The sequence below is a fragment of the Numida meleagris genome, chromosome 7, assembly GCF_002078875.1.
Source record: "Numida meleagris isolate 19003 breed g44 Domestic line chromosome 7, NumMel1.0, whole genome shotgun sequence".
Taxonomy (NCBI): Eukaryota; Metazoa; Chordata; class Aves; order Galliformes; family Numididae; genus Numida; species Numida meleagris.
Window position 1 is genome coordinate 3,761,975 of NC_034415.1, and position 12,469 is coordinate 3,774,443.

Consider the following 12,469-nt stretch of genomic DNA (forward strand, 5'->3'; position numbering starts at 1 on the left):
CTCTGACCATAGAGGTGCTTAAACATTTTTCCAATTCTTCTGAAACGAAGCCTGCTAGTAGCATGGCTTATGTTGGGACATCCAGTTTTGTTATTAAGTACATCACCTCAATACCTCAGAGAACTGTTATAGCCACCTGTTTATAGAACACTAAGAAAAACAAATGCCAACAGTTATTTCTGGCTGCATACAAGTGCAGATGATCAATGACAGATCCCATTAGTTACAGAAAAACAATAGATAAAGGGAGCTTCTGTGCTTCCGCAGCTTTGAGTACTGAAAGAAAACAGAAATTAGAAAAAGGGGGAGTATCCCAGCAATTAGGAAAAGCAACAAAGTAATTTCCATAAGGAAGGCCCTACTACAGTAACATATAGATCTTTCTTGCTTGTGTCCAAGTTTCTAACAGCTCTGAATTATGGCTGATGGTCAGGACTCTCAGAAATGAAAGCACCAGAATGCCTTCCAAGGGGTATCAATCTATTCCTTCCTCCCACATTAAAGTCATAAAAATTTAAAATAATAATAATAATAGAGAGATAAAACAAGCAGCGACTTAAGTTGTCACAGAGAAACAAATATTACTTGCACATGCACAATCAGTACAAAGCAAGCTCTCAGCTTTAAGAGGACATACTTTATCACTCATCTATGAAATCCAGATTTACCAGACACATACTTCTCCAGTATCCTAAAACAGACATACACAAGCTTGTTTGTTCTGATCTTTGCATCTGAAGCCACTGCAACAGCTAAGTGCTTCATACGTCCTACTGACAATAACCATTAGTCTGAAATTTAATTATATATCAAAAAACAGCAACAACAACAACCCCAACCCACTGTCTAGGCTTCCAGAGGATACTGGCTTAGTCTCAAAGCTAGCATTTCTCTTCAGTAAGCGAAAAGCAAACAGAGAATGCCCTCAACCTGACAAAGACATACATGTAGGAAAGACAATGCTGAGAATATCAGTTTAAAATTCTCTCTCAGCATTCCCTTGCATCCTACGTGGTACAGAACTATTAACATTTTTATCTTCTGCAGCTCTATACCTCTTATTTGATTCATTTGAAACAGTAAACTTTCCTACTTAATAAAAAAACCAACCTAAAGAAACAACACAGAAGCTGCACTGCTATACAGAGAGTTATGCTTTGAAATGAGGTCTGCAGGTAGACCTGCGGGTTTCTCAAAGTCATGCTGCACAGTTTGCAACAAGCTGCTAGGCTTGTTGAGATACTATCACCAGCCTGGTGGTTTTCAAAACATCATCAGCCCAGGCAAACAGAAAGCACCCCAGGTATTATCAAAGATGCCTTGTTACAAACAATTCCAGGACCAGAATAATAAAACCACAGCTTCGTGAAAATTCATTAAATACGTCAGCTCTTCCTAAGAGAAAGTAAGCACACAAATTAAGCAAAAACCTTGTGCAGGGAAGAACTGCCAGCAGCACAAGTTATTTTAGCTGACATTACTTCAAAAGAGCCCACCATTCACCATCTGTTCTGGCACAAATTTTGAATGCTAAGAAAGTTTCCAGCATCACTGATGAAAAGAAAGCAGTCGAAATACAGAAGTTTGTTTTGCTGTTCACAAGAACAAGCATCTAGGACAACTCATATTTCAGCAAGAACAAATGAAAAACAGTTCTGCACACTTCAAAAAATGAATTACAGAGAATTGCACTAAGACACACAGTGCCAAGAGGAAGACATGTTGGGAAGATAACAGGGAAAAAATGAAAGACATTTTGTAAATTTTACATCCCAAGTGGGTGGGCAGCTCCAGACAGTGGGTCAACAGTTTACACTCCAGGTAGTAATCACACGTCCACCAAGTTCTTCCAGTCGCTAACAAGATGGACACTTTTGAAAACTAATGGCTCCATCAACCTTTCGAAGGGAAGACTAGCCATCAAAATGAACACTTTAGATCAGACGAAAAATAAGGCACAATGAGTAACAAGGAAGCCAAGGGAATGAGTGCAACAGAGAGAAAACGAAAGCAGAGATAGATTGTATTACTAATATACAAACACTCCGATCAAATACTTTATTTGGTTAAACCATCTCAATACGCAAAGTGGAAGCTAAAGCAAAAATTATAAACTTAAAGTGAAGATAAAGTAAAATACTTGATTCATCTGGAAGTAATACTTTCTCAGAAGCAAATTCTAAACGTCTGTCTAAAAACTTTTGGTGAAATCTCACTTGCATGACTATGTTAAGTTTTACTTCTCTATGTTCTAAAAGAAGACGAATTTAACCGGAAAAGTTAAAGAAAGTTCAGATAGGAACTGAAAACTTACTTCACAGCATGACTTGTTTAGCCAAGCCAAATAAGTTTTATGAGAATGACTGCCCTCTGTAAGTACAGCAATGAAAACAAACACCACAGAAGAAACGGAAAAGCTATCTAAAAGGAAAAAAATGATATAAAAATAAGAACTTCAAAGTTCACTCATCATGCATCTGGAAATCAGAGGCCTGAAGTTTCAATCTAACAAAGAGCTGCCTAGCACTTCAAGCCCATTGAGATCATGTTTGATGAATTCACAAACAGGATAATACAAGTAACCTTTACTGTGAGGATAGCAGAGAAGACATCACATACATAGGATACAATTCCAGCACTATACTCCAGTTTCCAATGATTTAGCCAATGAGAATTAGATACTTTTCCATAAATTTGCGAGAAGAACTTAACTTTTCCATTTCCTCCTACATTTGTATGGCATTAAAAACAGGAACAAAACACACACACCTCCAAAAAGAAGAGTAAAAACGCAAAGTAGAATTTGCCAACTTGTAGGAAATTAAGTGTTCTATACAAAAATCTGAAGATTAAGGATTGGGTCTATGTTGATCCATCACTGCGAGAAGGTCTGGACAAAAGCACATGAACATTTGTATGTCACATAATACATTCATTCTCTCCATCCTGATATGAGAAACCAAGTCAGGATGGCATTGCAAGTTAGGAATGAGGTAAACATCTGAAGCACCTCTTCAATAGTTTGTAAAATAAGGCTCCAAAGAATCCCTCACTATTTCTGTCTTGGAAAGAAATGCTGAATGACAGATGGAGTTTAATATTTCTCATGACAATAGATGATAGTCACTGTGCAGTCATAGCAATACCTCAATCAGTTATAACAAGAAGTTCTACCTCACGTTGCAAAATTCTTTTATTAGTAGTTTTTTTTTTTTAATATCAGTTATATCTTTCTCCTTAATGGATAAAACCAGCAAGGATAGAGAAATAACGCTACCTCCAAACTTCAGGTACTATATTGAATATTTGAGCTAGGTTTCCTAGACCAAGAGGTTTTATTTATCTTTTCATCAACTCGAGAAAACTTCATTGTTAAGAGTTACTGTGCATTGCTTTGCTTTTAAAGATCTTTACACTGACAAGTTAGAAATATCTCAACTACTCTACTACAATCTCACTTTTTCTCCACTCTTCATAAGGCAATTTAAAGAGCCCGTTTTCTAATTCACAACAAAACAACTTGAAACAGATACATTATACCACAGAAATCTGGATCTAGCATAACACTGCTCTTAAGCAGCCTTAATTCATGCAGTGGACAAGAATAAATCACCAGACATAACAGACTATTTTCTTTCATTAGTTTCTTAATTCATCCACAAGCATCAGTGTTTAGAAGTAAATTGACTCCTTCCTCAAAATGTTGTTGTCCAATTATTATTATTTTTTTTAAAATATTTTAGAGTCTGAATGAGGTTGGATATGAAAGACTTAAGCAAGAGCTTTTAATCAAACAAGAAACTGCTCTAGATGATTTTAATAATTTTACATTCAAAACCATTTTATGTTAGATTTAATTGTGCAAACCAGAAACAGTGCAGGGATTTAAGAGAGTATTTAGTGCTCTCAATTCATCACATTTATATAGGTATGCAGATGGCAAAACTTTAATGAGGACTCTGCATTAGTTTTGTAGCATCTGTCCTACTCACCAGCAGATCAGAACAGTATTATTTTGAGAGCATTCATTCCATTTCCATAAAAGCAAAGAAACACTGGCCCCAAAAAATAAAGAAGTCTGTTCAAGGGTCTCTTGTCTTTATGCGTTACAATCCCCACCAACAGCACGGTAAAGTCATCCAAAAGAAGTAGACTTCACTAGGCTAATAACTTTCAGCAGTAACGCAGGTAAAAATTCTGACATTTAGGTTTATTTTTATTAAGCATGGAGTAGGAAACACGTCAATACTCCAAAAATCTAGCTTTATTACTAAAATTATGTGAGGATAGCTTCATCATGTATTAAAGACGTCCTTAACAGGTATACACAAGGCTAGACAAAACCTCAGTCAAGAACAAAAAGGCTGCACCTCCCCAAGACAAACTTGCCAGCAAAGCCTTCCAGTAAAAAAAAAATTTAGTGCAGACAAACCCCTTAAACCAAAATCTTTAAAATGAACAAACTGAATCAAACCACGTTTCACCTTTTCACACAGAAAAGCAATCATTACTTCTATTAAACAAATGAAATGACCTTCTGGAGCCTAGGTAAGGCTGACAAGAAATACATGACTTCTATAAAACATATTTAAGAAAATCCTTTAGCTTACCGTTACGGACTTCAGAGTCATTCCATGATAGGTGCCCATGGTATCAATTTTAAAGCCCTCCGTTTCTGCAAAGTAGAAGAGTTTCCTGTAAGTCGTTATGAGCATAGGGACATAATTTCTAAGTGGACAACATTGGAAATATCATTGAAATTATTTTTTAAGTAACACATATTGCCATGGCCTGTAAACATTCTGTTTACACTACAAAACCTGGTTAGTATTTAGGAAATCTGTATTTTCTTTAGGCAGAAGTCCACTTGGTATTTCTGCCATCTGTAACCAGAGTGAGCTTCTTCTGCACATGGAATCATTCTAGAGAAAGGATGTAAATTTAAATCCTTGCAAAAACATAATACGCATGCAGTATCAGAAATTCTCTTCACTACAGAATGGAAAAGCAACTCATTCTCAGAATGCATTATACCACAACGTATTCAACTTGTAGCTGTATGAATGCAAAAACGTACTCCATCAGAATCTGGTTTACTGACCATAAAACCACAGCCGCTTTCTATGATAAATCCACTTCTGCAGTGGATTAAAGCAACAATGTCATTATCGTATGATACACACACAATAGAATCCACATAAACTCACATTACCAAACTAAAAGTGATAAAAAGTTGTTTAGGTTTGTTTTTTGTTTTGGAACAGTTTCATTAAGGCTCAATTTACGCTAAATGCCAAAAGCCTGCAAGCAGTCAGTGACTAAACCTTCTGCTGCTAGCCTTTTTGAGTTTGAAAAGACCTTTCTGTCCTCCTATACTCAGTACTCTACAACCTAAGTCAGCTGAATGCGGCCACCAGAATTTGCAACTCTTTTCCATTTGTACATTCCCTAGTCTCATACATCCACTGTCAGCTGAACCTAGGAACCAACAACTTGATTAGTTCATTCTTAAAATGGCACAGTAAACACTAGTCACTGGAGATGGACATGATAACCCATCAACACGATGACTGTGAGCATATGTATACACCTAGGCAGCTTTTGCTCTATTTCGACTAGCAAAGGTACTTGATACCGTGCAGAAGCCCTTATTGGGAACTGGAATATTACTACCATTTATTACACCATCTTCACTAAATGCATCAGCATATAAACTTACAAACCAAAAATAATGCAGAATCAAGCTTAATGCCTGTACTCGAGCCTACAAAAAGTGCAAGAAAAATATCAGATTTTCAGCAATGTTAGAGCTCCTTGTGTTTACCAGTAAATTAACTTAAATTGAAACCCAGACAACCCTAACAACAACGCAGATGCCTTGGGACACATCTATGGCTGTTCATCCTTTCTTCCTTTAGAAGAGGAAGATTATCACACAGTTGCAGGAAATGAAGCAGAGAAGTTCTCCAGATTTTATGACTCTCCATTGCCTAGAAAAAGATACCCAAGAGATCAGAACTGATCATACTTCTCTTGCCACAGAGATGGGTATCTACTTTCTGAACACTGTTTTGGATTTTCTATCAGGCCTACCACCAACTCCCACACAGAGAAACCTAGTTGTTTTAGTGGCACTGCCTACCATGTCACAGGCCATTTCTCCACCTCACTGCACAAACTGACCTCAGCTCCATCCCTCCTTTATCTCAGCTTCTCAAATCCTTCCCCTTCTATTGGGCTTAACATCTTTCAACCACACAGAGTTAATTTTGAGAAAGCAAAATACAAGTACAGACCTGAGTACTGCCATCTATACCATGAAAAAAAAGGTTCCTCTTGTAAACTGATATCGCCTTATTGCCTTTCCGTCTGAGTTCAACGTGTAATTACTCACAGCTCAGGGCTAAAGATAATGAAGCTCCTTTGACCAGCATCTCTGTGGATAACACTTTTCTCAGTGACAATGATATTGGTCACCGTTTCTGGGCAAGGAGCACGTTAATATTTCATGTGGTGCCCGAGGCCTTGCAGAGTGCTTGGTAGAACCCCTCCCCTAAGTTGAAGAGATGGTTTTACTGACCTGAACAAATCAGAGATGTATGATCTAGGATTATGGTTGCCTGGGGACTGCAGATGATAACCAGAGGAACCTTTCCCCTTTCCCAGTTGGCCTACTATAGTTTCCTCCTACCTCTAACACAGAAAGTTCCTACCCATTTCAACCAGGCAGCCCTTAGCAAGGCCAGCAAGCAGCACCCCACACCAGGCCTACCGCAGCTCCTTCCCTGTCAGCACAAACCCTGGTTCTATAATTAGTTCTACACATTTATTTTCCATTTCTATTATTTCTTTCCACCAGGATCATTATCTGCTTTGTCTCTAATAAAACCTTGGGCTCCTCTTGAATTAATGAAAAAAGCTAACCCATGTCTCTATCAGCACTGCAAAGGGAATAAAAGCCCACAGAGCCAGCAGCACAGTTAGAAAGTAAATCAAAAGGGGAGAGAAGCACTAGCAGGGAACTATCCTCTGATCAACCACTAATGGTTTCATCTTTTCAAAAAATATCTACTGAAGCCTCTTATAAAATTCACCCGGTTCATGCAGTGCACCACAAGAGCCACTAAACATGGCCCTGGGTCTCAAAGACTTCCTGCTCCCAGCCTTATGCCAACCCTTCCTGCTAGAAGGAGGAGCTAATGACTACAGTCCAAAGAGCCAGATGGTGCCTCAAGCATTAGAGAGTGGGCTCCTAGCCTGCTGCGCATTTCCAGCATGGATGCAGGCCTTACAGTGCTATTTAGCAGCTACTTAGGAGGTAAATAAAATATTTCTGATCATCAGTAAACAACAGCATAGTGCCCTTATTATTCACTTATCATTCATTAATGTAAATCTAAAATAAATGAAATGGCCAATATAGAACGCAGGTGCCCACATGGATTCCTGCAAACAGTTACCGCAGCCACTATGAGGTCTCCAAGGGACGCCACGGCCTGCTACCTGCAGACAGGCTTGGATCAGCAGAACCAACCATCTCCTAAACAGCTCACCAGCTCTCAGATTTCCTGCCTCAAACTCTTAAAACAACTGATGAATGAGAGTTAAGCACTGGCAGCTTCCAAATAACCACAGCAATCCTCTTAACTGACAACAGCATGGACACTCTTTCCTCAGAAGTTTCTCCTGGATCCTCTCATCTCATTTTCCATGTGATTTTTCTAACAGTCACTTGCAGAAATAAACACTGCTGACTGCAGGAGCCCTGTCACTTGTACATTCATACCATTTTTAGAAGGTCATAACAGTTTCTACACGCAGCACCTTCCATTCCACTCCCAGCATACAGCCTATGCAAAGCAGACAAACGCTTCCAAGTCAGGAACTCCACAATAATGGCTTCATTCCCATTTCAAAAATTACTGAGTCTGTTAGCCAGCCTTCTGCAGCTGTTTGTAGAAGACGTTCAAGGGCCAGGACAAAAAGCAGAACAGGATTTCTTCCAGAGCATTCTCTGAGGGCAGAAGCTGACCCTGACACAGCTGCTCAAAAGCACTCCAGGGACACAAGAGGACCCAAAGGCCACAGTAAAGTGGAGCAGAAAACCAAGCAACCCAGAGCACCAATGGACATGCCCCCACCATTCATCAGCACAAATGCTGCACCCTGCCCTCTGACAAAGAGCAGAAACACAATGCGCTTTCTGCTCCTTCTTCACCAGCTCAAACTTGTGCTGCTGAGTCACACGGCAGCACAGACATAAAATATTAACACCTGGCCAAGAATTAGTTGGAAACTTCAGTTTCAAAAAATCATAGCTTCACTGATGGTGATAAAGAGTTAAATTAAAAAGCTATCTACTAAGAAAAGGGTATTTAAGAAGAGATTCTTTAAGAACAGCGCCAAGATGGCAAAACTTCAGACCTCTATTTTTAAACTTTGAATTAGAAGCAGAACAACTGCTAAAAAAGCTGCTTAAAAGTCTTCAGTAATTTTGTTTCCCCCACTAGAATTACTAAATAGTTAGGCTATCATACAAACTTCATTTAGGTAAAAACAGCCCACGCAAAATATTTTTTTAAAGAGTAAAGAACGCAAGCAAAACTCATCATTAATGTATTGCAGCCAAAGCATTACAACTTTTTCTGTTTGCCAAATATAACCTGTTTTGTAAACATATCAGCATTGTTCAAATCACCTTAATCAAGGTATGTCTAAAGCCTAGATCTCTAGAGACTAAACACAACAACTGCCGCATAATCAGTTCTAGTGCTTCAAAACAAACTATTACCAGCTAACATTAAGACTATCTTTTCCTCTCCAGTTATTGCATGTATTATGATCACAATTTCACAGTTCAATGACCCAAAAATCATCAAAAGAGTCACATACTTTTCCAGTACGGTTCATCACTTGTTACCTTTCTAGCATCACCATACATCAACCCGAGTGCCTCTCTCACTTAAAAGATACCAATTACATTTGCTAATGAAAGTATGCACAGTAATGCATCAGATTATTGGACTGATCATATTCTCCATCATCACACAGACAGATGTTCAATTTCCTCACATATGAGTATTAAAGCTCAAAGTACCTTCCGTTCACTTAAAGCCCACTGCTCTATGTAAATCTAGGTCACTTGACATTTTGATTTTGCACCTGCTGCAGCTCTAGACAGCCAGTCCCAACACTAACTCAAGCTCTGATACTTTCCCAAAGAACAATAGTTTTAAAAAACTTAAATTAACCTGTTTCTGGAAGGAAAAGCCCAAATTATAAGACTTTGCTTGAATTGCAGGTGGATAAGATCAAATAGTCCCTACTTTTTTCAGCTGTATACTTTCCAAAACAGACAGCAACAGCTCTGAAGACTACCTGGAAACGATTCACTACCCCAATTTACACTCATGGCAATTAAATCTCCAATAACAAATTCCATTCTACGTAAGTTTTCTGAACGCTCTCTCTCAGTATTGTCCCCTAAAAGTAAAGCTAAAGTTTCAAGCTGTCATGCTATAATGCAATGGAAAGCACAGCAATAATATCGGGGTAGCCAAGTCCTAGGCTGCAGCAAGTGAAGAGAAGCCCAAATGCAGCAACCAGGGACACAGAAATAAAGGAAAGAATCCGCTTACCCTTGGAAGGCCTCAGGTACACAAGGCTCTCCCGCAAAACACCCTCGCCTCCACTGCCAACCCTTAAATGAGGTCTGGGAAGGAACGGATCCTGGCTCCACCCCTTCTTGTCACTCAGGGGCACTGCATGCACCTGAGATCCCCTGGGTTGGCCCTGCCTTCCCACCAGGTGCCCCATCACTGGTTCAAGCTGTGACCTAGCATTTTCACTACAAAATCCTAAATTTCCAAGTTACACTAACTAGAACGTACAAAGTTCTCTGCAAAATTCACATAAAACAATTTAACAATAATCTTACAAATAGTTAAACCCAAGTTTTTCTAAGGATCACAGTAGTAACAAAGAAAAAAATCACTAGACAGATCTGTTTTCCAGTTCTGAATAGATACGTTATCAAGCTACCCGGTCACACAAAGCCAGGAAAGCACAAGAGCAATCTGTTTTTTTCCTAAAATATGAATCTCCTGTGCATTGTCTACCAGAAAGAAACTGAATTCCACAGCCTTATAGATGAAGGCAATAAGTATGTCTAACAAGGCATTTCAGCTTCAGAACTCCAGAAGTCCTACTCCTATGAATAAAATGATAAAGCTGCACATTAATAAGTGACATTAATAAAACAAAATGTAACAGTGATTATTAGAGAAGGCAAGGAATATAACTACAAAGTGAAAAGCAGAGAAAGTTTAGCACAGAAAGGAGCTTTGTTTTCCTGGAGAGAGGATAGATCACTGACTGCCAGCATGAAAGAAATGAAACCAAAAGGAAGGAAACAGCAGTCAAGCTAAGTAATTGCAGTGTGTTCACCTTCTCACCTCAAAACCATTTGAGCAGAGTGACAGGCACATTGCCAAGTAAGATGTTCTTCCATTGTGGAAGTATCTAGGATGCACATAGAGTCCTACTGTAAGAGACTTTCTAATACATTTACTGTGGCATAAATCACCAAGTTTTAAGAAGCTTGAAAGATTTCTCTCTTCTTTCTAGCCATAGCTGCTGTACTAAGACGCTCATTTGTGAGAAAGCTACCGCTGTCTTGGGGGTACATAAGCAGCTGCACTTCAGGAATACTGCCTTACAACTACCAACCCCTCCAATAAATACCATTAAAGGAATCCAAACCATTCTAGAAACAAAGCTCACCCCACCTCGTGTAAAGATTTTAAGTAAGCCAACCAGAAATGCCCTGTGAACCATTGCAAGAGATGAAAAAAAAAAAACAGGCTACAATTCAGCAGTCTCCTTTAATAGGAAATCTTGCATTAAAATTCCTAAGTTTACTATCTCAGCTCTGCAAGCTTTCAACTGTTCATGCTAAGAATGAGACTGCTATTAGGCAACTTCAGTATTAAACCAAACACAGAAATATTCAGAGAAAAAAACCAACAAACAAAACAGTTCACCTTTCTTAAGTTAATCAGATTTAAGATCCTCTAACGAATAAGCGCACTTGTGTTACAATTGCAAGTAATGTGTTCAGTTCAATTTCAAGAAAATCGTGTTACCTGTGCTGAATGGCATAGGAAAATGGCAATGCCTGCTTACAGCTTTTAAAAACCACCCGCAATTTGTTTCATTTACATTATAGTTCTAAAGTTATAGTTCTGTATTACAGTACTCCAGAAGTCAATAAGCAAGCTGTTCTGCTATTCTCTAAAAGTTAAAGACCTCAGATATCTCCAGGTCCTCTCCTAAGAAATCCAGATGTTAATTAGCAATTCCATACAACTTCCATGAATGCTATACCAATGCTATTCATAACTCAACCCTTTATTTGAAATAAATTAGGTACTCATACCAACATATGTTTACAGTGTTAGCCTGCCTATTTATCTAATTTGGTATTACCAGTGCCATTCTTAAACTATACATTTCTTTAAAAACCCCTACGAGACTGAAAACATAAAATTACCTCGTATGTGATTAAACCAAATAAAAGAAAATGGCAAGTCAAGACATCTTTCAAAAAGATGGAGAGTGATAATTCTTCATGTAGAATAGAATCATAGAATCATAGAATCATAGAATCATAGAATCATAGAATCATAGAATCATAGAATCAGCTAGGTTGGAAAAGACCTACAAGATCACCTAGTCCAACCATCCACCTACCACCAACATAACCCCACTAAACCAGGTCTCTCAATGCTATATCTAAACGTTTCTTGAACACCTCCAGGGACCGTGACTCAACCACCTCCCTGGGCAGCCTGTTCCAGCGTCTGACCACTCTTTCAGAAAAGTAATACACCCATTCTGCAAGCATTCATAATACCCACATCACAGAAGGACTTTCCAACTGGAGCAAGAGCTGCAGCCCATCCTATACTAACAGAATACCCATGACTACAGGCTCAGAATCACGTACCATACTAAAGCATTTTTCACCAATATTAATCACAGGCAGACACCATTTTTTCCTGGCAATCCTTTAATCTCAACTTCTTTCTGCTCAGAAATTTCTGTGGTAAACCCATGCTGGTGAGCTGCTTGATGAAATCTAACTTCCTTTTACTGACAAACAAAACCCCTTATTTTCTCCTTCTCCTTAAACCACACACATTAAGTAAAAGTAAACAGACATTTTCTCTACATCGGTTGCTTGCTAGAACTACATAATTTGCCATCTACAAAGACACTGACTATTTCTTTACCAGAATTTTTTGTTGTAGAAAAGTCCACAATGAAATAAATTTATTGGTACATTTTAAAAGTTAAAGCTCGAGAAACTAATTCATGGACATATATAACGTCACACATTTTTTGAACTCCTAATAAGAAAGCATAGTGAAAAAAATCTACTTGTCAAATGCTCAAATCCTGGAGATTA

The 12,469-nt window shown here is 38.4% G+C and overlaps 1 protein-coding gene across 1 annotated transcript in view; it reads right to left on the reverse strand.

Moving 5' to 3' along the window:
• Positions 1-12,469, reverse strand: part of CDC73 (cell division cycle 73) — a 102,000-nt gene that overhangs the window by 66,292 nt on the left and 23,239 nt on the right. Inside the window, exon 10 of the mRNA XM_021405242.1 lies at positions 4,611-4,675. Coding sequence (XP_021260917.1) covers positions 4,611-4,675 — 65 coding nt within the window. The remainder of the gene's footprint in view (positions 1-4,610; positions 4,676-12,469) is intronic.